This window comes from Molothrus ater, chromosome 4, assembly GCF_012460135.2.
Source record: "Molothrus ater isolate BHLD 08-10-18 breed brown headed cowbird chromosome 4, BPBGC_Mater_1.1, whole genome shotgun sequence".
Taxonomy (NCBI): domain Eukaryota; kingdom Metazoa; phylum Chordata; class Aves; order Passeriformes; family Icteridae; genus Molothrus; species Molothrus ater.
The window spans coordinates 10,939,249-10,965,572 of NC_050481.2; the positions used below are offsets into that span (position 1 = coordinate 10,939,249).

Here is a 26,324-nt window from a genome sequence, read left to right on the forward strand (position 1 = left end):
TATCCCTCCTTTGCCCACTGCTTACCCTCACCAGCCCAGTTAGAAATTGCTGACAAATATTAAGAAATAGTACAATACCTTTTGTCACGTTTTGCTAAAAAACAGTTCGATGAGGAGGGCAGAAACGCCGTTAATACTTTTTTGTTCTTTTTCTGGTAGTGGTGGTGGTGGTGACCTGTGGGCTGGTACCTGGCCCCCTTTGTCCTGAGGGGAGAAGGGGGCCTCTGGAGGGGCAGGGGGTGCTCGTTTCCATGGAGGTGTCTGGGGGCACTCACATGGGCTCCTCTGAGGGGCCGGCACGGCCGCATGGCTGTGAGGGGACGCCCGTATCTGGGGCCATGAAAGGACTCCTGGCGGGGAGCCCCACGGCTCCGAGAGAAGCGCAGCCATACCGCAGCCCCGCAGCTGTGAGGGAGGAAGCGGCGGCGGCGCGGGGGCCGCTGGGGGCGATGGCGGCCGGGCGGGCCGTGTCCCCGCCCCGCGGCGCTCTCCCCGCACCCGCCCGCCCTCCGTCGCCGCTGCTGCCATTGGGAGCCGAGCCGCGCCGAGCCCAGGCAGCCGCCGGTCCCCCTCTTCCGCCATCGCCATGAGCTTCTTGTTGTGAGTACCCGCGGCGTGTGGGGGGTCCTTTCCTCTTGCTCTGCGCCGTCTCGTCGGGCAGGATAGGATAGGGCAGGGCAGCACAGCCCGCTGAGCGGCCGCGGCCGCCGCCCGCCCTCTTGCTCGCTCCGCTGCCCGCCGCTCCCCGCCGGCCTGGCGCCCGCTCCGTCCGCTCCCCGCTCTCTCCCTTTGTGCCCCGGCCCCCCGGCGGCCCCGGGAGCAGCAGGCAGGGAGCGGCGGGGCTGCCGCCGCCGCGCCGTGAGGGCGTTTGGAGGGCGGGCGAGCGAGCGAGCGAGCCGGGCTTCCCCTTCCCGTGCGGCTTCCCCTTACGGATACGAGTTTGAAAACAGCCACGGATCACCAGCCCCGGGCACCTCCGCGGCGGAGGGGTGTCGCTGGGTAGGCGAGAGCGGGGTTGGGGCCAAACACCCACCCCAGCGGTCTCCCCGAGGTTTTATGATATTTTGATGCGGGTTTCTCGTTTCTGTCGGGCAGAGGTTGGTGCCGTAGCATGGTGTGGCGCACCTGGGTCGGGAGCTAGCGTGTGGAAGTGAGCTCCGGTGCAGGTGATGGGGCGGGTCGGGCTCCCGGGCTGGGGGAGTCCCGGTCGGGACCTGGCCGGGCTTTACTGCGGCAGGAAAAAGGGAAAAAGCTCCCTCGGGAGTCGGGGGCGACACAGGTGCGAGCAGAGCCCCACTTCTTGAAATTTTGCTTCGTGGGCAAGAACCGAATGAACTTTGGTCCCTCCCCTTGGAAACAAAGACGAGGTACTTGTGACAATTAACATAAACCGGTTCAGTGACCTATTAATTAAGGCGAAGATGCGCTCTAGGGAAAGAAGGGCGATCGAGGCGGGCGAAAAAGGCACCCCGGAAGAGCCAAGCTCCATTAGGGCCTTGTCCCCGCTGAGTGTTCCCGCACACTCCTGCTTCTCTGGGACTGCTGCCGGAGTAGTTGCCTGATCTTAGAGGCTTACATTGATAACCAGCAGATGTAAACGTGGCCTGGGCTTAGAGAGGAGACTTTATCTCAGAGCTGGAGTGCCCTAGTAAGTTGTGTTCTCATGGAGACAAATAACCCTGGCGCTGGCTTCCTCCTCAGTCCCTCCCTTGTGTTTATCTTTTAACTCTGCCGTCCCCATCCCGCTGGTCTGTTGTGCTCCCGGAGGGATTCCGGGAGGCACCGACGGGAGGTAGGTGCAGATTGTCCGTGCATGGAGGCGCCGTGCTCCTAATGAGGAGCCCAGCTGTCCCTCTCCTTCGTAATTCTCAGCTGCCACGGTGGATGGAGAAGGGGGGGACAGGATTTCGAGTGTCCTGGGAGTCTGATTTGCAAATTAGAGAGCCTCTCTCTCCGTGGCATTTGGCTAACTGGGAATGGAAAAGCATGAAACCCTCCACCCTCTGCCACAGGCAATAATGAGATGGTTTCTTCTTTTTTCAGACCCTGTTTTCTGAAACCTAGGATAGCAAACCTTTACCCCCTCCTCCATTGTTCCAAGTTATCCTCGTGGATGAAACATAGAAATGGAGACTGGAGTTAGTGCATGGCAAAGCTAGAAATGTTGGCAAATTTGCCTCAGCTGTTGTTGACAGACTGCTGTTGATGGCACCTAATTTGCTCATTTGCAATCTAGAAATGGGTTAAAAAAAAAAGTTGAAAATATGCCTGCTAGGCCTCGAGGTGACCAGGGAAATTTTCTGTGATGCTGACATGGAGTTTTGGTGGGTTTTTTTTTTTTCATTGGTTGGCATTTTTTTTAGGGATCCGGAAAGTTAGCATGACCTTTTGTCAGACTGAAGTTTTGGCTTGATAAGAGTTACTCCAAGATAGCACGTGGATGTCTGCAGCTTTATTAATAATGCCAGCTAGAATTTTGAGCTGCAAACTGCCCCGCCGGTGTTTTTTGCATGATACTTGTAGCATAGTCTTTCTCAGTACTTTTTCACCCCTTTGTCACTGGTGAGGAGGTGCCAGCAGTGTTTGTTCCCTGCCTCGGTGGCACTGCTGTCCCCTTCAGTGGGCTGATCACAGTTTGGGGCTGGCTGTGAGGATTGGATCGTCCTTGTGCAGCAGCGAGGTTTCCTGTGTGTCAGCGAACCTGTGGCACAGGTTTCTTGTCAGGCTCCGGGCTGCAGCCTGTCAGTGTGACACCCAGCACGGTGCTAAAAGCTGCGCTCTCCCACAGGCTTCCCTGCTGTCCAAGAACAGGGGGATTGTGCTGGGATAACGCTGCGTGCGTGGGGCCCCCTTGTCCGCTGACAAATCCCTGCCTATTCTTCCCTGTTGCTAGGGCCAGTGATATATAAAGCTACATGGGGGGGGGGGGGGGGAATAAAATCAAGGGGAGCCATTGTCTTCTCTGCTTATGGGGAACACTATAAAAAGACTGTCTTGTGAGGCAAGTCACTGAATTAATACAACTGGGGTTTGACAGCAGTTGTTATTTTCAGAGCCTTGGTTTTCTCTTTCTGATCTGTTTCTTCCTTTCTGAAAAGACTTTGTAAACCTCTCCAGCAGTTGAATAAGTTATCCCGAGTCTTTAAAAATAAATTAAAAATGGGACTTGGACTAGAAAATATATCCAGTTCCAAAAAACCTCTGCTTGGTGAGTTCTCTCTAAAAGGAAATTACAGCAGAGTTGCAGGTACTTTAGCTTACATCTCCAAGGAAAAAAAATTAAAGATAGTTCTGTTGGGCGTGCCATATGGTAACATGCTTGTGTTATCCTCTGCTGGCAAGACTTACATAAAAAAGGAAACTAGATGAAAACCATTTATTTATAAAAGGAAAAGTTTCAGATTTATTATTGTAGTTCTGAAATTGTCTTTTCTTTTAAAAAACCCCACAGAGCCCCTATCTTTGGATTAGTGAATCCCTCCCTGAGGTTTCCAGCACAGGGTTTTTTAATCAAGAGATTGATTTAAGTAGTTGTTGCCTGATCAGCCTTGGAAGGACGAGGAGCTGCTGAAGGTGAGTGGGAATGAGTGGCTGTTGTTGGGGGCACGTGTTTTGCTGAGTGAAGGCCAAGTTAACTTGTAAACCAAACTGGGGCAAGATGTGCTCTTCCTTCACTGCCTTGTTCTACAGCACAGTGGAGCCTGGCAGCTGCTTCTGATGCTCCACATGGTTTGTTGTTTTTTTGTTTTTATTTTAATTGAAACCATACTTTGTGTGTAAATATATGTGCAGAAGGTGTAGTAAGGTAATACCTTTTTTCCCCCTGACATCTCTTGGAGATAAATACCAAAATCAGAGCTCTGGGGTTTGTTTTGAGATGGTGGAGCCTTCCCAATTCCTCAGGCTGCTGCTCTTGGAGAACATTAGGGCTGTTTGTTTTTTGTCCCTTCCTCAGCTTCCCAGGGTGCCAGGTAGCTGCTTCTTGTCCAACGGGAGCAGTGTAGCAGCAGAGTGCTTTGTGAGTGCTCCTTCCGTACTTTGGGAGAGGTGTTTATCTCCTCTCCATCAAGGACTTGCCCAGAGGACCGGTAGGCACTTCTAGACTGGAATTTGCTCATGGAAAAATCAGCGTGTAGGCATTTGCAGACTGGGAATGGGAAATACAGGGGACATCCAGGTATTTCCCCCTCTGTGTTTCAATGTATTTGTTTACTTCAGTTTTATCTTGAGGATTGTAAGGCTACAATGGGATCAGGGCAGAAGGTCTCCACACAGGGATGTGTTAACATAAAATCAGCTGCTTGACTGCTGCCATTAGTGCTGTGTCCAGTTCCTGGTGGTTTTGCTTGTTTTTCTTTGTTTGTTTGTTTTGTTTTTTTAAGTACCAGGATTCGGAAGTCTCTCGAGTTTTCCCACAAATAAATTGGAGAGAGAACTGTAAAGCTATTGCCGGTTTCCCAAATATTTTTTTTTAAGCCTTGGTAGCAGTAATTTTGAGTTTCGAGGAAAGCAGAAGTATTCCATAGCGGTGGGGTTTAAACGGAATCAGCTGTGACAATCAGCTTACAGCCAAGTAAAACGTGGGGTTTAGGGTGTCACATAATGGAGTGCTGCTGCCTTATCAGTGAGCTCGGAGGCAGAGAGCGAGGAAGCTGCTGCCTGGCTTTTATTTCTGCAAGACTGAGTCTGCCTCGGAGTCACAGAGCTGTGCAGACCAGTTCGGGCTGGGAGATGTCTGCACTTGGCCTGGCACTTGGAAAAACAACGTTTGCCCCTGCTGCTGTGTTTTGGCAACACGTAGTAGGTGAAGTGAGTGATTGTCTCTTCTAAATGTTGTTAGATAGCTCCTTCTCAGATAGAAAGATTTGTTTGTAATGGAAAAAATAGCTTAGGAAGAAAGGCATTGTTCTGTGTGAAAGTTGTGTTTACTACAGTGCAGTGATGTCCGGTCTTAATTGCTTCCTAATTGTTTGCTTTTATGCCACGATTGTTTTCCCTTGTTTGTCCTTCCCTCTTTGTGTAAATGAGCCAATGCTATTAGTTGTTTGCAAGGAGGAGCGGTGGAACGAGGTTTTGGGGGTGATTTATGTGCTGGAGAGTGGCTGGGATTTTCATCTTTATCAAATGCCTTTGTCACCTTTTACTTTGCAGACAGGGCTTTGGATTTAGGGCCTCTTTGTGGCCACAATTCCACCTGATGCTGTCCTGACACATACATAGTCTTTTTTATCCAGTTTGAAAAAGGATAAAATATTGGAAGCATTTGTCCCCCAGGCAGTGTGGTGGCTGGAGGGTAGCAAGAGGCTGACAGAGTGAAGCTGTTTGTTTTTCTTGGAGAAGTAAATAACTGCATTAAATTTGGCCACTTAAAGTCTTCCCTCATAAGCGGTAAGGCAGATCTTGCTGCCAGAGCTATCAATAAGCCTGTGACCCACAAATCAGCCTAAATAAACCGCAGGATGTACTTTGTGATGCTTTTAACATTTGTAAACTAAGCCACTTCCTATTGGAGCTGAGCTACAATGAACTGGCTGTTTGGCTTTTGTTCTTTTTTTGGGTTTTTCTACTCCTTTTAAATACACAGGGAGCCTGTGGGTCCTAAATTCAGCTGCTTTTTAATCTGTTTTAAGTATAACAATTACTTTTCACAGACTTGAAAAAATTCCTCCAGCCTTTACGTGTCATGACGTGGTATTCTGAGAATCCAGTGCTTTGCTTTGTCATATGTGTACACAGATCTCTTCCAGATGCTTTCCCAAGGCACTGCTGCTTGGGTAGATATTTTGGGGAGGGGATGTGCAAGAAGGGAATGAGAGATGAGGATTTGCATGTATCCATGCAGCTTCAATTGGTTCCTGGAAAATAAGTTTGAAATAACTTGTAATTTCTTAGTGAGCTTAGGTACGAAGCGTGGTGCATCTCTGTTTGCTTCAGGGCTTGGCTTCCCATTTCAAATCCGTAGCCTGAGTCAGCAGTCAGTCAGTTCATGGGGAGGAGATGGTAATTTTGTGTGTCAGTCCCACCCTGAGCATTCATCAAGGTAACAGTAGTTTTTGCCTTGCAAATGTACTTCGGTGCTTATAAAAGCAGCCCGTGGAAGCGAATTCACTCACTCTTCTTGGGTCTTTTTTTTTCCCTCCTGAAATCCAACTGTGACCTTAGCTTCTTGTCCCAACTTTGTTTCTGGCTTTTTTTCTGGTGTGTGAGGACACTTTTACATTGCTCACCCTCTCTTCTCTTCCTTGTCCAGTTCACAGCTGATCTTTGGCAGGAATCCATTCCTTTTTGTGTTCTTACATACCTGAAGAGATCTAGCTCATGATGTTCCACTTGAGTTTTAGTTGAGGTTTGCTTGGGTTTTTTTGTTGTCGTCTGTCCTTGCACCACTTCATCTTTCAGTGTGGTCACTTGCCTGTGGAGTTAATTGCTTGTGTCCTTGAGATGCTGACGTACAAAATCTTAATCCCTTCCCCACTTGAAGGAGAACATCTTGCAGATAAGGGCTCATAACGCCTGGATTTGTCGTCTTTATCACAAGTCTAATTCCTTTCTTTATGACTAAGGGAACAAATGAGCTTAGGTAAACTTTGGTAAATTCCTCTTTTGCTGGAAATTGAGACCACTGAGTTTTGATATGGAAATAATTTCAACCCAAATAATGATTGAGTGGGTTCTCTATTTTGAGCTTAATGAAATAACCTGTATTTTGTTTCAGTAGCTGGTACTTCAATTGTGTTTTTCCCACCTTCAGTAGCACAGGCCTGGTTTTGCTTGAATGGATTAATTGTTTTAGGGACTTGCTCAGTGTTCTGGATCCAGGAATCAGAATGGTGTTATTCTGTCTTTTACTTTATGGCCACAAAATACTGCTTTTTCAAATGCTGAGATGTACCTTTTAGGAAAAACAGCATCTCTAATGTCCCATTACTAACTTTTGTGGTTGACAGCTCTTCTTAAAATTCCTTGCCGCAATGGGAGTGCGAAAAATAAAAGAGGAAAAGTGTGAATATTTAAATTCATAGAACAGTTCAGCTTACTTTGGGCTCAACTGTCAAATGCTTAAGCTTAAATAACTTCAAAAGAAATGTGCTCTTGTCTATGTAGGAGCAGTCATTCCCTCTCAGATGCTTCAGACCGGGGTGGGGGTGGGGGGGTATCCTGGTAAGATACTTTGGAAGAGATAAGCAAATTTTCCTGAAGATAGTTACCCATGGCACATACAGGATTTTATTAAATGTGAGGGTTGTGTAAGAAATACTTGGGGGTGAGATAATGCAGTGTATTTTTGGAAAGCTGTTAGATTATTCACTGCTGCCTCCTGCCCATTCCTTCTTCCTGTTGTTCTCTGTGTTATTTCTTGCCTCTAGTGAGTGTTAGTTCCTGGATGCAGACTCCATTTTGCCTATAAATCCAAGTCTAAGTGTGACCTTCTGTCTCTGTTGGAGATTTTCTGTTGGGAAGTTGCCGAGTATTTGTCCTTTGCCACGTTCCTGTCCTCAGCCTGTTTTGTGTGGGGGTTACAGTAAAGGGCAGCCTTTTGCAAATGGGTAGTGACTCTTTCTCCATGAAATTTAGTTAAATTTCTCCTTTAACTGCCTATTCCCTAAGCACATTAAGAGATAGTTCTTTTTATTGTGTTTAAAGGCATTGAAGACTGTCTTAAACTCTTGAGTGAAGCCTTTTTTTTTTTTTTTTTGTTCCTTTAGAAATGCCCTGATGGGATTTCTTAGGTTGCATGACTAGATTTGCTTTAGTCATTCATTAAGCATCGGTTTCCAAAAGCAATGATCAGCATTTTGGGAAGCCATCCATGTTCTGAGGCATGTTCTCCAAGCACTATATTTGGTGCACAAGTAAGGATCTACATCATCTAATTTGATGCTAGAGCCAAGCTTTTATTACTGCAATTTATCACCCTCAGCGGGCTGTGGATGGCTTTCTGCAAAGCTCTGCTTCCTACTTGTAAATGTATTTACAGGGTGTGACTGTTAGCAGCAGCTTGGGACGCAGAGGGTGTTGTGTTAGTCATGGGCAGACAGATAATTCATCTGAACCTCAGGAAATCTGCCAGGCAGGAGCAGCAGCTGGCTGTGGGGTGCAGCAGACACCTTTGGTGTGGGATGCTGCTCCCTGCTCATCACATGGAAGTGCTGGAGTAAGGTAATCACTGGTATCGCACATATTTTGTTATGGTTCTTTGATGAGTTGCTCAGTTTTATATACAGGGAAGGGTAGATTTTAAAAAATAAAAAAGTGGTTTTGCCCACTGAATGGTATATTAGGTAGATTGCTGCAGTAAAGAGGATTGAACCTTTGTGGAAACTAAACTTGGAAATGTTACTGGGTGAAGTTCTGACTTGAGCTGGAGTTCATGCTGTGCCCTCCCTTTCAAGGGAGCTGATGCTAATTTACAGAAATAAGGGACCCCTGAGAAAGGAGGGGAACATTAGTGGGGAAATTGTGCTGTTTAGCTTGCAGGGAGCTTAATCAGGGGCTGAAATGTCCAAAATAGTCAACTCCATCTCGCAGGATAAAACAAGAGTTGGAGAAGGAGTACTTCATGTTTGCCTTCTTCAAAGCTCCAGCAGCCCATGCTATTAAGCAAATACTATGTGAATATCAGGATACTAGAAGAAATATATCTAGTTTGGATTGTTCCTTATGCTGCCACGAGGGGTGTGTGTGTGTATGTACACAGTAAATGTTAATATTGAAATAGATGAGGAACCTCAGTCTGATTGAAAGGATCCAACAGAACAGCAAAGACTAGTGCTCACCTTTCTTAAAAAGATCAAGTCTGTTTGTAGTAAGCTTGAAGTTTTGTGGGTGAAGACAGTGTTGTGTTTACCTCAGGGTAGTCAGTGGATTCCTGGGAGTGTGCAACAAAATGTTTGGGATAATCTTGATTCCTCTGATGCCACAGGATTTCAAATGGCTGTCAGGAGGAGGAGAATGTGCACACTTGGGTCTCTGCTGCAAGCTTCTTTGTTGCTAATTGGGGTGAAAATGTGTTTCAAGTTTGGTGGTCTTAGAGCTCTGGGAAAAAGTCTGTGGGAGATTTGGGAGTGGCAGTGCAATGGCATCCACAGTTTTGGGAGGCTGCAGGTTTAGTGCCACGGACATGTTCCAGTTCCTGTGCTGTCCCCTTGTCTGCTTGCCTGTCCCTGCAAGTCAGGAGGGCACGATTGCCTGGAGAACCTGGATCCAGGCATTTCTGTGATGGACACTGCTGTTTGTGGCTCTGGCCTGCCCCTCTCTGTTAGTCCTGCAGGGAACAGGGCAGGAGAGTTTGAGTCACTTCCGCAGCCATTGGGAGTAGTTTAATTGTGTTTGGAGTGCACAGACAGGGCTCTGGTAGTATCCAGGGAGGGCAACTGTGACTTGCTTTGTTTATTTTGAGGGTTTTCCAGGAGATGAAAGTGTATTAAATGAATGTGTTGTAAATTAAACAAGGGAATTTATTTTGGTTGTAAGCATAGCAAACTGATGATGATTTCCCGGTCATGGGATGGGGTTCTGGATGCTTGCTTGTTCCTTGCACTGGGAATTATGGTTGCTTGGGAGAAGGGTTGCATCCAAGTGGGTAAACAGCAGGAACACCATTGGGTGGAGTTGTAGCACACACCAGTGCTGTAGCACAACACCTCCCCCTTGTTTACAGGCACTTTGTCAGCCTGCAGACAGAAAAGGGAGGCAGAGGGAAGTGTAGGTGCCTGGCTTGGCTGGAAAACAGGCTGTGGCCACCTAACATCCTTGTGGATTTGGCACAATGTGCTGCTGCAGGGGGAGTGAGGGCACAGGGCACAGTAGAGCCACCGCCCTCCAAACACGCTGAGCTTGTCCCCTGCTCACAGCTCAGCCAGCAGAGGTTTCCCTTCAAGGGTGTTCTGGTGCATGTAAAAGTTGTGCTGGACCAATCCCACATTGGCTCGAAGTCACTGGCTCTAAACTGTGTGCGTACAGCAGAAAAAAAAGGCATTTTAAGAATGTGGATGTGTAAGGGTTTGACACTGAGGGGTGGTGGCTGCGGCAAGCAAAAGCAAAACTGTTCCTTAGGGCTACCTTAAATAACTTTCTCTTTCCTGCATGTGAATCATCTGATAAACGGCTGCTCTTTTAACGTGTCAGGTCTTGTGTATAGTGGGACCTGTGTTTTTTAAGAGCTGTTCATGAGCTTGTGCCTTTTTCATCTGCCATCCTGCCCAGTCTTTGAAGACAGCTTTTTTCCCTAGAAGGGGAGGCCAGATTTCAGTCCCCACCTTGATGTGTAGAGAATGAAAAATTTCATGGAAACACTGATTTCCCTGTCAGTACTCCAGTGGAAGGAGGAAATACCATACCCCTTTTGAGAAGCATCTTCAGGTTCAAAAACCTCCAGAAAATTAAAGTTACTCTGTGGTGTAGCTAATAAACAATGAGCCCCATGTGTTCTGTTCCTATAGGAATGACCATGTGTCTGGGGAAGTTTTTCAGTTTGGTGCCAATGATTCCTCCTTAACCAAAACAAAGCTCTAGGCCTGGAATTGCTTTCAAACCATTGCCTGACCCTCTGGGAGAGCAACTGTGTTGTGTAAAGAGTTGGCAGCTCCTAGCTGCTTTCCAGAGCTGCTGCATGGAATGCATCCTGAATTCTTGCCTTGCTTTTGTTACCTGCAGATTCAAGTGGCTGGACTTAGACAGGCTTCCTGCAGTGAATGGGAATTGGATTGGAAAAAGCTGACTTTTTGGTGTTGTAAGAACTGAAGGAAGCAATGCTTTGCCCTCACACCATCTCTCTTCAGAACAGAAATGTTGTGACTATTCAGTTTTATAAATAGAAGTGCTCAAGTTCAATCTCATCAGTGCAGATTTTGAACATGTTCAGCTTAATTTTACCTGCTGTCCTTCTGATGCTGTGATTCTCATAGGGAAAAGATGTTTAAAGGCTGCAGCTATTGATGCATTGTCAAAAAGTAGCTCGAGCTTTTATTTTAGTTTCTATGTTGACGTGTTGGCTGGTGGAAACAAACTGCTCTCACTCTGATGTTTCTATTCTTAGCAGGATGTTATCATTTGAAGGCCTGTATTATTGTTTAAAGGCTGGAAATGTTTGCTTTTCTGGAATTTGGGTCTTGTCTTGGAGTGTTTCTATGTTTAAAAAGAGGCACAGTGGGAGAAGGGAGACAAAGAAGTGCACAGCTAAAACTTGGGGGCTTCTCTGATAAACTCACTGGTTAGCCTGTGGCAGTGTGTTGCTGCCTCAGTTTCCCTGTGTAATGAGACACTAATGATCCCTACTTCAAAGGGACTTTAGGAGGATTAATTGATGCTTCTGAAGGTGCTTGGAGATGAAAAAGCAGGAGTTAAAATAGAAGTTTCCATGCCTTGTGTGAATGTTCTGTGCACGGTTTTGAGTTGAGTTTTTTGAGGATCTGTTGAGCTTTTCCAAGTACTTTGAAGGGTTTATTTCAGCCTGGCCGTGGTGGTGATGGCTTTGGGGAGGCACTGAGTGGTACAGCTGTGCTTCCAGGAGTTAGTCGCTCACTCCTTACCCCAAGGAAGGGGCCCTCAGCATTAAGGAGCAATTAGAGGAATGTAGGTGGCAGATGTGTGCTGAAAATGCTGCCACTGCACAGTTCCGTGCTGAGAGCAAGCTGTGAAGGGGTAGCTTTTATGAATAAATAACCTAAACTTACCTGGTTTAATTCAGGTTTCCCCAAATCTGTGGCAGACTTGGTGGAAATGGTTAAAAATCCCTTCTGAAGGGGTCTGTGGACAAATGGTTGGGAGTGAGGAGGTTTAAGCTAGGGCAGCCCAAGGGCTTCTCCTGGGAGCAGTTACTGGCAAGTTTATCAAGAGCTGAGACTGGGTATTTAAGGTGCTTTGAGCACAGAACATCTGCCAGTGCTGCCTTTGAAGCTGAGATGAGCTGTTTGAGGCAGTGTGGGGTGAGCAGAACACCACATTTTGCCTTTGTTCTGGAAACATCCTCTTACCATCCTGAGACAGAGCAGCCTGCAGAAGGTGCATCACAAAGCCCCCCCCCCCCCCAGCAGATGAGTGGCTCAAGTGGCAGCTTTGGAGGAAATGTGTTCTCGCTGGTGACGTGGCTGCGTGGGCTCCTGCTGGTGGGAAGGGCTTGCCAGCCCTGCACGCAGCCTCAGCCACAGCTCCTCATTCAGTGCTGGGCTCAGCTGCAGCTGGCACTGCTGGGGCTGCAGATCCCTGCAGGAATACAGGGGAGAAATCACTTGGTAGGAGCAGTGCATGCGGCAGGGAAGGGAGCAAAGCATCCTTGGAATACCTTGAGAAGTCCCCTCTCCTTGAGAGGCTGCAAATTGGCTGTGGCACGTTGTGGGGATGGTGCAACCTGCTCCATGTTTCATAGCCTCCTTATGTCCAAGGAAAATGGCATCTTCACCGGTTTCTCTGTCCCCTCTCACTTTAGTGTTAATATGAAGAAGAGCTCAGAGACTTTTAACAAGAAAAGGCAGGTGCTGCCTACTGTCCTAAAGCATTTGAAAACCCTGACCGAGTTGGCTGATTCCATGATGGAATGTAACTGAAAATAGAATGTCACACGTGACCCAGGCGTGGATGATTGTGTGTATTGTTGGCCAACAGGCAGAACTCTTTAAACTTTTTTCACTGATTGCTCAAGAGGTTGAGGAAATAGATCTGGATCAAGACAACTTTCTGAATCTGTCATGTCAAACAGATTGGCATAATAGGAAAAAGTAATTTTTTTTCTTGTTAAATAATAGGAGAGCTTCTGGACTAATAAGGTAATTGGAGTACTGTTTAGTAATGCAATATTTTTAACCAAACTTTCCAAGAAAAACCACATCCTGTCAAGATGGAGGCTGCATTAGGGTGTCCCTGAGCTGTGTCTCAGGGAGTGGGTGAACTGCATAAATGCATGAAATTCTGATAATTTATTGCCAAAATTGCAGATATTTCCATAGCACGCAACAACTACCAGGCTGCAGTTATCCTAATGGCTTTTCCTTTTGGATGCCTGCCTGCCTTGCCTGTGAGACCGTTTCCTGCTGGCTTAGGGTGCCTGTGCTGCATTGAAGAAGCAGGGATCAGAAAGGTGTTGGAGGCAAAGATGGAAGGGCTCCCTTAGAGCAGTACTTCATTCTGTTGTCACAGCCTTTGGCAGCTTATGGCAAGAATCCCCCTGTTTCTGGGAAGGGGGGAGCAGGGATTAAATGCTACCTAAAGCTTTTTCCAACATGTTGCATTTTCTGCTTCCTCAGCTGTGGATCTGTGCACGGTATTCAGCAGATCTGCAGTGACTTGGTTTGTTGGCTGGCAGACTCACAGGCTGGGGTGGGTACAGTGAATTCCTACCCAGAGTGTCTCAGAACAAACTACTAACCTAGGGAATTCCTTCACCATGCTTTCTTTGTGCCCTACTCCCAAACCCTCCTCCCTTTGTTGGGCTTACTCTTCAGGGCTAAAATACAAACAATAATTGCTTGGGTTAGTTATTTCATAACCTTTTCCAGGTTGTATTTAGCTCGTGCTGGGTTCCTTCTGCTTATGCTGACACATGTGGAAAGATAGTGATCCAGTCTCTTCTGCTCTCCAGATGTTTTAGGTTGTATTTTCACTCCTCATGTTGGCCAAGTGCCTCTGAAGTGGCTTTGTTCCTGAAAAGACAATAATTGGTTTAAGTAAAGTAGTCAGTCAAGAGATTTGGGGTTTTTGTTAGTTTCTTCTTTGTTCAGAGCTGGTTTGAGTCTGGCCTGGCACCAGATGCAGATGGCTGGAGGGGTGGGAGGTGACAGCAACTCCCTGAGCCACAGAAGCTTCTCACTCCCACTAGGAGGCAATTATTTAAATCAGGATTTGTGTCTGGTATCCTGGCTCAGGGTGAGGTGCAGATGCCTAGGAGCAGCTGGAAGTGTCCTGTAACAGAACAGATGGGAGCAGGACATTCCCTCCTTGTCCTTCTGGCTCCTGGTTGCATTTAGCTGCAGGCTGTGTTGCTCTTGCTGGGGTGTCTATGGCAATGCTCATGGCTGTGCAGCTCTACCATCCCAGGATCCCTGGAAGTCCAGCCAAGCCCTTCTTCACAGCACCCAGGAGCCAGGATTGCTTCAGAGGCCTGTGGGAAGGGGAGGATGCTGCTGTTCCTTTGGAGCCCAGAGCATGGAACAGAATCCCAGGATGGTTTGTGTTAGAAGTGACCTCAAAGCCCATCTTGTTCCAAACCCCTGCCAGGCACAGGGACACCTTCCCCTAGCCCAGGTTGCTCCAAACCCCCTCCAGCCTGGCCTTGGACACTTCCAGGCATCCAGGGGCAGGCACAGCTTCTCTGGGCATCCTGTGCCAGGACCTTGAATAAAGAGAGATGGCCCTTGCACCCCACCAGTAAAAAATTCTGTTTGGTCCTTAGAGAGATGGTGAAACATTTGGCCAAGTTTTTATATCAAGGAATGAGATCTGGATAGTGTTTGTGATGAGAATTCTGCTGTGTGGGTTTCACAGCTTTCCACTTGCTTTGGAATTCAGAGCTCAGTTTGCCCATTCTGACAGAACTCTTCTCTCAGCTCATACACGAAAATACTCAGAAATATACTGACTCATTTGACACTTCCCTGCAAATATTTAATTCTACATGTCATATTTCTGACATGTTAGGGGCTTGTGTGCCCTCCAGGCTCGCTGCCATGGTTTAAAATTCAAATGTCTATAAACGTTTTTCCTAAGCCAGTCCACGTTCTTTCAAACAAAATTTTAGGTAAGGAAGTGATTAGGTCAGAAAATGGTTTAAAACAAGTCAGAATCTCTGCTAGTTGAGCATCCCAGTTGTTGGTTAATACCCTGTTGCAACGTGAAAATACATGAGTGGGTAAAGTATTTAATGTTAATCCTGTCCTTACCCGGGACTGGTGTGCTTGTTTCCTTTTTGCTTCCTGTTCCAAAAGGTCTCTAAAGATTTCCCTTCTCTCTTGCAGTGGCAGTCGCTCTTCCAAGACCTTCAAACCAAAGAAGAATATTCCTGAGGGGTCTCACCAGTACGAGCTGCTCAAACATGCTGAGGCCACGCTGGGGAGCGGCAACCTGCGCATGGCCGTGATGCTTCCAGAGGGGGAGGACCTCAATGAATGGGTGGCAGTTAACAGTGAGTCACTGGCCTTTTCTTCATGTTGGAAGTGGGCTGACACTTGGGGCAGGACAGCTGTGTGTCCCTGTCTGTTCCTGGAGAAAAGGGGAATTGGGGGACCTTGCTTTCTACAACTTCCTGACAGGAGGGTGCAGCCAGGTGGGGCTTTGCTCCCAGGGAGCAGGGGCAGGGTGACTGGAAGCAGCCTCAAGGTTCAGGCTGGACATCCAGAAGAATTCCTTCATGGAAAGTGTTGTCAAGCATTGGAGGTGTTGGAGTCCCCATCCCTGGAGATGTCCAGGGGACAGCTAGACATGGCTGTCAGAAAGTGGGGATCAACCACAGGTTGGACTTGATGATCTCAGAGGTCTTATTCCAGCCTGAATGGTTCTGTGATTCTGATGGGGTCTGTTATTTTCTTGAAGTTAGTTCCTTTAGTTCCTACCAAGTTTTGAGCCTTTGCTCTGGTAAGTCTCTGATGTCATTCTTTTAACTTCCTCTAAAGCTGTTTGTCCAAACTCTGTGCTTTCGGGCCAAACAATGATGCCTAAATTAGTGTTTTCTGATTGCTTGACCTTGTTTCCTCCTCCTCCCTCTCCCTGCTGTATGGATTTTGCCCTCTGCTCCTAAAGAATGGAGTCTCCCTTTGCGCTGTGCACTTTTGGCTGCCACAAGCTCTGTGCCCTGTCTGGATGTTTGCTCATCTTTTGCCTCTCAGGCTTGATGTGCTCCAGTGGTGGTACAGGATTGATTGTGCACTGCAGTAGAAATTATTGCTTGATTTAAATGTCCTCCAATTGTTTCTGTGGTTCTGCCTTTTTTCTTCCTGCTCTTTGAGATGTTTGGGAAGTGAAACTGTCCCACTGACTCTCACCTTCCTGTTCCCAACCAGTCATGCAGTCAGCAGTGCTCTGGTGCTCCAGTTGCCACTACGTCCAGGGCAGGCTGGAATTGCTGACAGCATCCTTTGCAAAAGTTAATTCAGACTGCATTGCAAAACTAGGCTAGAGAAAGAAGCCAGCCCACTTGTGTGAGTAAGCATTGCTCAAGATGCCTCATGTATTGCTGGCATCCTTCCCTTTTCGTGGTTCCTGCACTCTGTGTGTCTGCTTTCCTGCATGGCAGCAGTTTCTTCCCTTCCTGAGTGACTTGACTGCTGAACTAGCTGGAGTGCAATTAGTGTAATTAGTGAGCTGGTGAGGGGCTCCCTTCCCTCAGCATCCCTGCACCACACCAAGCTCCAGCAGTAGCTGTGAGCCCCTTCTCACAGAGAGGTCTCATCAGGAGACAAAATGTGTCACTTCAAGTCATCACTTTTTCCCTTCTTGACCCTGAGAGCCAAAAACAAACGTGCTCTGCCCTGCTGCTGCTTCTTGCTCTGCTCTCAGCCTGACTGGTGTCTTAGGGAATGACTTGATGGGCCTGTGGATTTTGAGACTTCCATGTGTGGAATTTGCCATAATCAGACATTCTGTGGGAGCCTGTGTGGGTTTTCTGAACATGCTTGCCTCAAAGCAAGCAGTGGGCTGTGGTTTCTGCTGGGAGCAGGGAATGGAAACTTAATTAACAGTTCCTGTGGGCACTGGAGAAGCCAGGGCTGGTGTCCTGCATCTGCGGAGCAGTAGCTGTGACTTGCTCCAGTGACATTTGCCCTAATCTTGGCTCTTTATCCTCTGAAAAAATACCTGCAGATAAAGTGGGTTTTAGAAGCTGATTGCAGTGACCACAGTGTGACGGTGTTCGCAGGGGTTTTCGGATTGGGGAAGAGGCGAGGATTTGACTCTCTGTTTCAGAAGGCTTGATTTATTATTTTATGATATATATTACGATGTTGCAGTGTGATGCAATATCCTGTTTCAGCTATCCCAGTCGCTCAGGTGTGCCAATACCTTCTCCCTCCCCTTCCCCCTTGCCCCCTTGCTAAGTGCTGTCCGTCAATCTTAACATTCCAGCAAGGGCATCGTCTGATTGGCAAGTTCAAAGCATGCTTCTCAGCCGTGGGTTCATTGGCCTATCCAGGTGTCACTTGTCCCCTGAGCCTTCCCCCCTCCTACCTGGTTGGTGGCGCACCTGTCCCATCCCTCCCCCTCTCCCCGGGGCTTAAAAGACATGGCGACCACGCGGTTGGGATTCTGTTGTAGCTGTTACAAGATTCAGAGATCTGTGACCCTGGAATAAAACTCTGGATTAAACCCTCTGGCAGAATCCATCTCCTTTTCCCTTCACCATCACCTGAAGCCTTTCCACCAGAGGTAAAACTGAGTTCCTGCATGCCTGGGCCTGTTCCAAGTGCCAGCTGCAACATCCAGCCAGCCAAAGGTGTCTCTTAGGTGAAACACCACAGCTGCCGCCTTTGGTCAAGCAGCAAGGGTCAGTCGAGCCCAGGCACATTCCACCCGGTAATACTGGGATCATATACCAATATTACATTAAAACTATACTAAAAGAATAGAAGAAAGGATTTCATCAGAAGGCCAGCTAAGACTAGAATAGGAAGGAATGATAACAAAAGCTTCTGTCTCGGACGGAGAGTCCAAGCTAGCTGACTTTGATTGGCCATTAATTAGAAACAACTCCATGAGACCAATCACAGATCTACCTGTTGCATTCCACAGCAGCAGATAACCATTGTTTACATTTTGTTCTTGAGGCCTCTCAGCTGCTCAGGAGGAAAAAATCCTAAGGAAAGGATTTTCCATAAAAGATGTCTGCAATACAACAGTTCTTTGTGACAGAATGAAAAAGAGCCTTCTTCTCTAAGAGTTTGGAGTAATTAACTGAAAGAGTAACTATAACTGCAGGGTTAAATGGGCTATTAGGAGGAAATCATTCCCTGTGAGGGTGCTGAGGCCCTGGCATGGGTTGTCCAGAGAAGCTGTGGCTGCCCCATCCCTGGAAGTGTCCAAGGCCAGGTTGGACAGGGCTTGGAGCCATCTGAGATAGCAGGAGGTGTCCCTGCCCATGGCAGGGGTGGAACTGGATGGTCCTTAAATTCCCTTCCCACCTGAAGCAGTCTGGGGATTGTATGAGATGTTCTTGGGAAAGGTGGGCCTTGGGAATACAAAGCCTGAGGGAAGGCACTGTCACCTAACGAGTACCTGCTCTCTCTAGTTGGAAAGTTTATGCTGAAAATCTTTCTTGGATTCCACACTTGTCAGTAGAATTTGGGATTGTAATAAAATGCACCAAACTTTCAGGAAAGGAAATGACTAGGTTTTCTCCTTTATTTTTCTTCTTCCAACTGAAGATTTTGCTGCAGTGAACAAATTAGATAGTTCTTGCTGGAGGCTATTCCAGAAAGTCGGTGGTTGCATTCTGCATCTCTTTTATAATGGATCTTAAAAAAGCAACAACAACGGAGTTTTTTCCCAAAAACCATTTCAGAAGCTGTGCTTTACAGCCTGGGCTGTAGGAATCTTGTGCTGCAGAGTGCTAACAGGTGGTTTCCATGCTTTCCAGCTGTTGACTTCTTCAACCAGATCAACATGCTCTATGGAACCATCACGGACTTCTGCACGGAGGAGAGCTGCCCTGTCATGTCTGCTGGCCCCAAGTAAGAATGTTTTTCTCACACACTGGTGACTGGGGGCACTTTTTGAGATGATTTTTCATTTAAAAGCTTGAGACCAGCTGAGAGGAGTGCCAGGGTTGGGTGGCAAGGATGTTGTGAAAGAGAAGAAGGATTTGAATGTCTGTTAAGTGGGTGGGAAATAACAAGTTGATATTTTTTGGTCTGTGTTCATATTTGTTTGGTGTTTATTTTTTTCCTTTAACCTGGGAAGTAAATCAATTATCAAAATTATTTTTCCCCTTTTTTATTTTTCTGAAACATTAATGAGAGCTTCTTAAATGAAGATTTAAAGGTTTTATATGCAGGCATTCCATTGGGGCTTACCAAAATGTTCCTCGTAGGCACTGTAGAAATAGTAGATGCCTGACTAAGAATCCCTGTGCCCTTCTTGGATTTTTGCTTATGCTTTTGTTGAGACATCCAGTGTTTCTGCTTTTTCCTACTCTAATTTGGTTTGTTGTTTTGCTCTGGCACCAGAGCAAAATCCTGGCATCTCAGCTAAGTGTTGATCATTTTCCTACATGAATACCACTTAAATCTTGGTACTAGGGCAGTACTGGGTGGTGAGAAATCCAGCTTTTTCATAAATCCAGACACATGGTCCATTTGGTGTGTCTGGGATTTTTGCATGTTTTCTTACATACAGTTTTAAAATGCTTTCAGACCCTGTGATTTGTTGCTGTTAGAAAAATGGGGGTTTTTTTGTCCTGTTGTGAGCAGCACCTTCATAATCCCTCATCAAATTTGTTTATGGTGAAAATATTCTCCCAGCAGTTGTTCTGACAAAACTGAATTTGCTAAACAAATTGAGAGGACAGATTTATCAGCTAAACTTTGCATAAAACCACATGTGTGATCTGTAGCATACAAACCCTGTGGTTCACCCAGGAGCTGGTGTTGTCACACTCCCCGTGTTGTGTGTGCTGGGGTTTTTCAGCACCATCTTTCCAAGGTGATGCACCATGTGCAGGCCCATCAGGAGTGGCTCCCTGGTGCTCAAGGCCACCTTGTCTCACCCTAGGTATGAGTACCACTGGGCAGATGGCACCAACATCAAGAAGCCCATCAAGTGCTCTGCACCCAAGTACATCGATTACCTGATGACCTGGGTCCAGGACCAGCTGGATGATGAAACGCTCTTTCCTTCCAAAATAGGTGAGTGGGTAACTGCAGCAGAGCAGGGCACTCAGGTTACACCTGCACAGGGACACTCCAGGGGTGAAAGGTCTCCTCAGTGCTTGGTGTGTGGGGCACGTTTGGGAGGTTACATTATCTGTCTGCACACACTTATCTTTGAAGGTGTGTTGTAATGCATGAACTCTGACCCATCTGTTAGTGCTCCTAATAAACACCTGTCACAGTTCGGGGTGCAGGAAGTATATCTGGTGTTTTATTCATTTTGTTTAGAAATAACATCAGAGGGTCTCAGACCCTTCTAACCAGTAACTGGCAGCTTTTTGTCACAGAAGGGATATCTGGTTGTCGTGACAAACTTTCAGGCCTTATCTCCAAAGAAGCTGAATTGCAGCTTTGATCTTAAGTTGATTTATTTTTGCTTGGTTTTCTTGAAGTGAAGATAAAAAATAGATGTTTTAAAGAGGCTTTCTTCTGAAAAGCAGGAGGGAAATAATGACCAAGCAACAGTTTGGGAAGGATAACAGGGGGGATCCTTTAGTTGCCTTAACTTTGTAAATAGTTTCTGAGGCTTTTGACACATTTTCATTGAGCTTCTTTAGACAAACTGTGCCTTCAGGGAGAGATTCAGAGGCCACTAAGCAGCTAAGTATGAACTTCCCGTGTGCTGCAGCAGGCAGAGGAGGAAATACCATGTGCATGTGTGCAGGGCAGGCTGCAGCAGGAACATGAGAACATTGATGGTGGGACCTGCAAGCTCTGGTGAGGTCCTGACTGGCCCCAGAGCATCCAGAGCCTCTGGCCTTTGGGCAGGACTTTGGGACAGGCTGCCAGAGAGCTAAGCTGACTGGGGAGACTGGTAGGTGAGGAGCAGCTAGGCAGGTTTCCTCTTTTCAGAGGGTTGATACAGATCTTTTTTTAGCCTGGGGAAGTGACAGCTGAAGAGTTCATGGCTCCCAGCAGCCACCTGCCATTTTACAGCCAATTTCAGTAAAACCTGTGCAGTGACAAAGGTCTGCTGTTGGAACTGATTCCATCTGCCCTGGCCTGTAGTGGCTTTCACAGCAGACAAACATGGCAGTTGGAGAATAAGCCCTCTGTTTCCTTCTCCCCAGGCGTACCATTCCCAAAGAACTTCATGTCAGTGGCCAAGACAATTCTCAAGCGTCTGTTCAGAGTTTATGCCCACATCTACCACCAGCACTTCGACCCAGTGATCCAGCTGCAGGAGGAGGCACACCTTAACACTTCTTTCAAGCACTTTATATTCTTTGTTCAGGTAAGGACATGGCAAACAGTGTTCTCCCTTCCAAGCTACATTATCCCCCTTTCCTTGTGCAAAAAAATCAGCATCTTCTTAGGTTCCCTTCCTTTAAGAGGGAGAAAAAGCTTCAGGCAGTGGAACACTTGGGGTCAGCGAGTGGCAGATGGGCAGGGGAGGATGCAGTGGCCGAGCTTGGGCTTGGGGGGCTGAGTACCAGATGAGCTCTGGCTAAATGAGGCTTCTCACCTCAGCTGTACCCACAGAATTCTCTGTGTCTTTCTCCTCATCCCTGTTCCAGGAATTCAACCTTATTGATAGAAGAGAACTTGCACCACTTCAAGAACTGATTGAAAAACTCACCTCCAAGGACAGATAAAAGGAAGAGGACTTCTTGGAGTCACTTGTTTCTTTAAGCGAGCGTGTGGTGTTTGTTTTTTGTTAATTGTTTTGTTTTTTTTTTTTTAAAAAAAAACAAACCAACCCCCCTGTGCTGTTACCAGTGACAGCTGAGATCTACTTTTCTGTGCTTTTATTAGGGGAAATCTTTTCTCTGTTAGTGATATGTGGTAAATAGCTTTTTTTTTTATTATTAATATTATTTTACTGTTGTTATTCATTGTGGAATTTCTAGCAGGTGCTGAGTGTTTATTAAGGAAACGTGCTTGGTTGGGGGATTGACTCTGCTGGTGGATGGGTTCTTGTGTTGTGTCAGTGGTAGCCCATTCTCATGAAGTCCCTGGAAGACTTGCTTACATTCTCTAAGTGCCTTGGCAGACTCACTTCTGAGGTGCAAAGCACATACAATACTGAACATTGCTGGAAACAGAAAATATGTACTAACACCCAGACACTTACTGAAACTTGTTTTAAAAATATATATCTATGCTTACACTAGGAAAAAAAAAAAAAGCCATAACTTGCTGAAATCAATGATCTCCAGCTTTTAATACAAATACTTGTCTTATTTTTTTAGAGATGAATATAGAATTTTTCAAAGCTAGATTACTTCTTAGGAAGAAAAGCAAAGTGCTCGCTAAAGCGAAACAGTGAAGGTGGTGTCAAAATTACACAGGCCTTGTGCTTAGCAAGCAGTTCCATGCCTGTGCTATGGCACTTGGCACAGTTGCTTTTATTTTCTTAGCAGGAGAGCATCAGTTGGGTCAGCCAGCTTGTTAAGTTCCCCTAGCAGTTGCCAAATGAACAGGTAGTTTGCACAAATACAATTAGGGAAAATATTCCCTAGAAAAAATTGCACTGGGATAGTAGTAATAATAATAAGGAAAACCTGGCTTGAAAAATAACTGCTGGAAAGGTGTTTTTAAGTTAGGAATGCAAAGCCTGGCTCTGAGGAGGGGCTCTGGTGGCCAGTGTTTGCTGTTAGAGGAAATGTGTCTTGGAGGGGAGATAATTCCTGGGGCTGCTTTGGAGTCTTGTTACTGTGATGGTGTTCTCCCCTGTTTAAAACCACTGCTCATCTTGAGGGAGCTCCAGCTGTTGGGAAAAGCAGCAGGAGCAGGGGAGGGAGGCCAAGGTGAGCACATGGCGGAGAAGTTGAGCTTCTGTTTTGCACGCCTTGGCTCGACCAAAAATACTGAGTAAAGTTGGAGCTGGCATGCAGGAGCCTGCAGGAGAGGTGAGTGGCCATTGGCACGGGCAGCAGGGAAGAGCTGAGCACAGAAGTGACTCACTTGGGAGCTGCTGGGCCCCAGTGAGGGATCCTGATCTTCTGGCTCTTCCAGTGCCACCATCCGCACGACAGCAGCAGAGCCACCCATCTCCCAAATCCAACGTGCTCCATTTGGACACAGAGCGAGCAAGGCAGGAGCTCCCAGGTGCTGAACAGGGGATGCCTCCCATTTCAGGGTGGCTCCTTGGTTTGGTGTCCTGTGCCAGCAAGCAGCAGAAAGGATGAAGGTGTAGAAATGAGGACTTGTGTGGACACAGCAGTGCAGGGGTTCATGTTCTTGGTGCGCTTGTGCCCTAGGAGGGCTTAGTTGTTGTTGTTGTTGTTGTTGCAGTTTTTTTCTTTTGAACAGCCAGTTCTAGAAATCCAGAGGCATCTGCTGCAGTTCAGCCCATCAGAATTGGAATGTATCAAAATGAGTCCTAGGTGGATAGTGTGTTTTTTTAATTCAGTATCTGGCAGTAGAAAGTCTTTGACTGAATAGTTTCTAGGCCCGTAATAAAAGCTTGGAGATCATGATTTGCCTGACAGCTGTATGAACACATAGTTTAATTCCACAACACTTGAAAATAACATCATTGAGGACGTGTTTGCAATGGTGGGGATTTAGGTCCCCATGCTGTTTCTTTTTGCAGCTTTTCATTGTTGTTTGGCTTCTGAAAGCTGTGGGACCAGAAGTTGATGTGTGTTTATGCTCTTGGAGTAAGGGCACATGGAAATGCCACTCAAAGGAACCTGGATCGAGTGAATGTGTTTATAAAATAGTGCATTTATGGGAGGAAAAGGGGGGGCCACCCCCTGCCCCTCCAAATAAACCCCAGAGAGGCAAACCCTGCTCTGCTCCAGGCCTCCACTTTGGACTTTTAGGGGTGAGGAGCGCTCGGGCACAAAACCTCCCAGCTTTGGTCACAGGGAGCAGAAAGTGCCAGCAGGGTTGAACCCAGGCTGTGCTGCCAGTGCTGCCTCAGGCCCTCCAGTCTGGTGGGGTCCCCAGTTCCTGTGCTTTGTGGTGCTCTGCTGCTCCCAGCACATTGCATCTTGTCGGGGCTTTGGGTGGTGGCTCCTCCCTGGAGCTGGGCAGGGGCGAAGGGCCGAGCCCAGGGAGCCAGCCAGGGGTGGATGGATATGGGATGTGTGTCCAAGTCTTTCCAGTCCCAGTCAGGGATACAAGTTACTCCAGCAAAGAGGAGCCAAGCCACCGCCTTCTGCTGCTGCAGGTGGCTGAGGGGACAAAAGAGGTTCTGAGGGGCAGGCAGCCCATCTGCAAGTATCCAGTTTCTTTTCCTGCTTACTATGCAATGTAGAGCTTTGAACTTCTGCTTTTCTGTGGAGATGGAGAGGAGCAGTGCCCGTACTCAGTCCTTGGGAACTGAGCCCTCTCCCAGTGTCCCTGACCCTCAGTAACCAGGTAAGGACACCTATTTGCTGCTATGGACTCAACTTACCTTTCAGATTGTTCCTTTCTATTTCTCACCCCTCTTCCTTTCTCCTGGGTCACCAGACACAGTTCTGCTATAAACACATCCTTATGGACAGCTGTGTTTTTCCTTGCTGCCCTCTCCTCCTCCTCTCCTGCCTGCCAGAGTGCTGTTCCTGTACATAACTCCCCTTTAGGTTGGATTAGTTGAGGAGCTGCAGCACCAGCAGAGATTCCTTGATTTTTTTCCCCACTCAAGTATTCCCTTCTGCGCCAGATCTCGTTTCCTTCACTGCTGGTAGCAGTTGTCTCTTTTCCAACCCCTCACTCCTGAAACCACTGGCAGTTTTATGGATGCCCATCCTTTTTTCCTGGATATCTTCTCTTTTAACACGAGACTAACTTTGGTGATTTTCAGTGTTAAACCTCCTTCTTTCCCTGCTTTTCTTACGGTTTCCTCTTGCCAGGTTCAGTTTGCAGCCTAGGAAAATACCCAGTTACCTTATTTTGTCGGGAGAGCCGATTCCCCAGATTGTTCATAGAATATTGTATTTTTAGGGGAGATTAATTTTTTATAGCCACTGAACTATACTCATTATTTTTGTACGTTTGCAATTTGGGGACAATTTTTCCGAGCCGTGTCGCGGAGGGGACGTTTGTTGTCGTGGCTGTTGGACTGCTTGGGAATGCTGTGCTTGTGTAGTGCAGGGGCACATGCCCTGGGAGAGAGAGAAGGATGCAATAAAAAGGTTTCCATGAAAACCAACGAGGTTTGAGTAAAAATGAACAAGGCTTCAGTAAAAGGCCGTTTTTGAAGGTAAAAAAAAAGAGAGGTTAATTCCGAAAGCGACACTAACCTTTCCTCCTCCTTGAGAATCCTGAAACATGGGACAAAACTCAGTGTAATGTGTAAAATGCAAGGAGAGAACCCTTACTGTGAGCTAACTGTGCCAATACCGCTTCAGTTTGTAGTCACTGATGGAGATTTCAGTTCTGAACAAAAACAGCTTCTGATTCAAAAAGAATAAGTTGAATGTCTGAAAGCCCGCACCGTGTTTATTTGAGAGTTGTAAATAATGTATACAGATGGTTGTATGTGATGGGGCAAAATATTTAAATCCTAGGGTTTTTTTTTTTTTTTCAATAAGAAACTGAAGGCTGTTTATAAGAGAAAATAAATAGCTATGTTTGACCATGACTGTCTTTATTTCCTTCTTGGACTTGCTCCTCAAGGGTCTCCTCCTTGTAAATAGATTTTTCCCCTCCCCTCTGTATTGGACACATGTGATCAGGACACACCCAAGGGTGCTGTCGGCTGGCTGGTGCCACAGGAGGTGCAGCAGACTCCACTTTTGGCCCTGCTCAGCAGCACAGGGCCATAACTGCCTCACTGCTGGTGCCCATCCCCTTTGGCTCAGGATTTTTTCCCCATTTACCTTGGTTTTCCTTGGGTTCGGTGTCTCTTTGGGAGGTTTTAGGCTTTGATAGAATTCCACATTGGTTTGGTTTGGAAGGGACCTTAGAGCCCATCCCATTCCAGCCCCTGCCATGTGTAGGGATGTAGGGGGATAAGTAAATAAAGGTAGTATAGAAAGTAATCTTATCCCCTAAAGGGTTGCAGCTGGGTTAATTATTAAAGATTAGGAGCAGGCCTGACTTAACAGGCTGCAGCTGTAGCCAATAAGAAGAGTCTTATAAAATGAGTGGGTTGGTTAGTTGAGGGGAACTGGAGTCAGTTGGTTTCTCTGAGGACAAAGAAGAGTCAGTGCTTAGAGGAGCTGCCTACAAGAAGCATGAAGGAGGTACCAAACTCTAGCAATGTGGAACCTTTGCACTGTAATGACAATAGATTTCTTGCAATATAATGATAACAAAGGGACAGCTCCCACTATCCCAGGCTGCTCCAGGGCCTGTCCAGCCTGGCCTTTGGCACTTCCGGGGATCCAGGAGCAGCCACAGCTGCTCTGGGCACCCTGTGCCAGGGCCTGCCTTCCTGAAGTAAAGAATTCCAGCCTGAAGCAAAGAACTCCTTCCTGAAGTTGGCTATGCCTTCCCAATGAAGTAACAGTAACAGCCCTCTAAGTTCAAGTGCCGGCCATCTCCTTAGAGCCAGCTCTCGTGCCAGTGCCAGGCCATTCCCGGAGGGGTTTTGAAGGC

The 26,324-nt window shown here is 47.0% G+C and overlaps 1 protein-coding gene across 2 annotated transcripts; it reads left to right on the forward strand.

The window, feature by feature from the left end:
• Nucleotides 1-522: 522 nt before the first annotated feature.
• Nucleotides 523-25,365, forward strand: MOB1B (MOB kinase activator 1B). Of its 2 annotated transcripts, none has more exons than XM_036381633.2 (6): nt 523-600; nt 14,949-15,115; nt 18,557-18,650; nt 19,690-19,823; nt 20,918-21,081; nt 21,365-25,365. In XM_036381633.2, the coding sequence occupies exons 1-6, from the start codon at nt 587-589 to the stop codon at nt 21,440-21,442; spliced, it is 651 nt and encodes a 216-aa protein (XP_036237526.1). In that variant the 5' UTR covers nt 523-586; the 3' UTR covers nt 21,443-25,365. The 2 variants fall into 2 exon arrangements, with proteins under 2 accessions (XP_036237526.1, XP_036237527.1); XM_036381634.2 differs by lacking the exon at nt 523-600 and adding an exon at nt 3,556-3,573.
• The last annotated feature ends 959 nt before the right edge of the window (nt 25,366-26,324 follow it).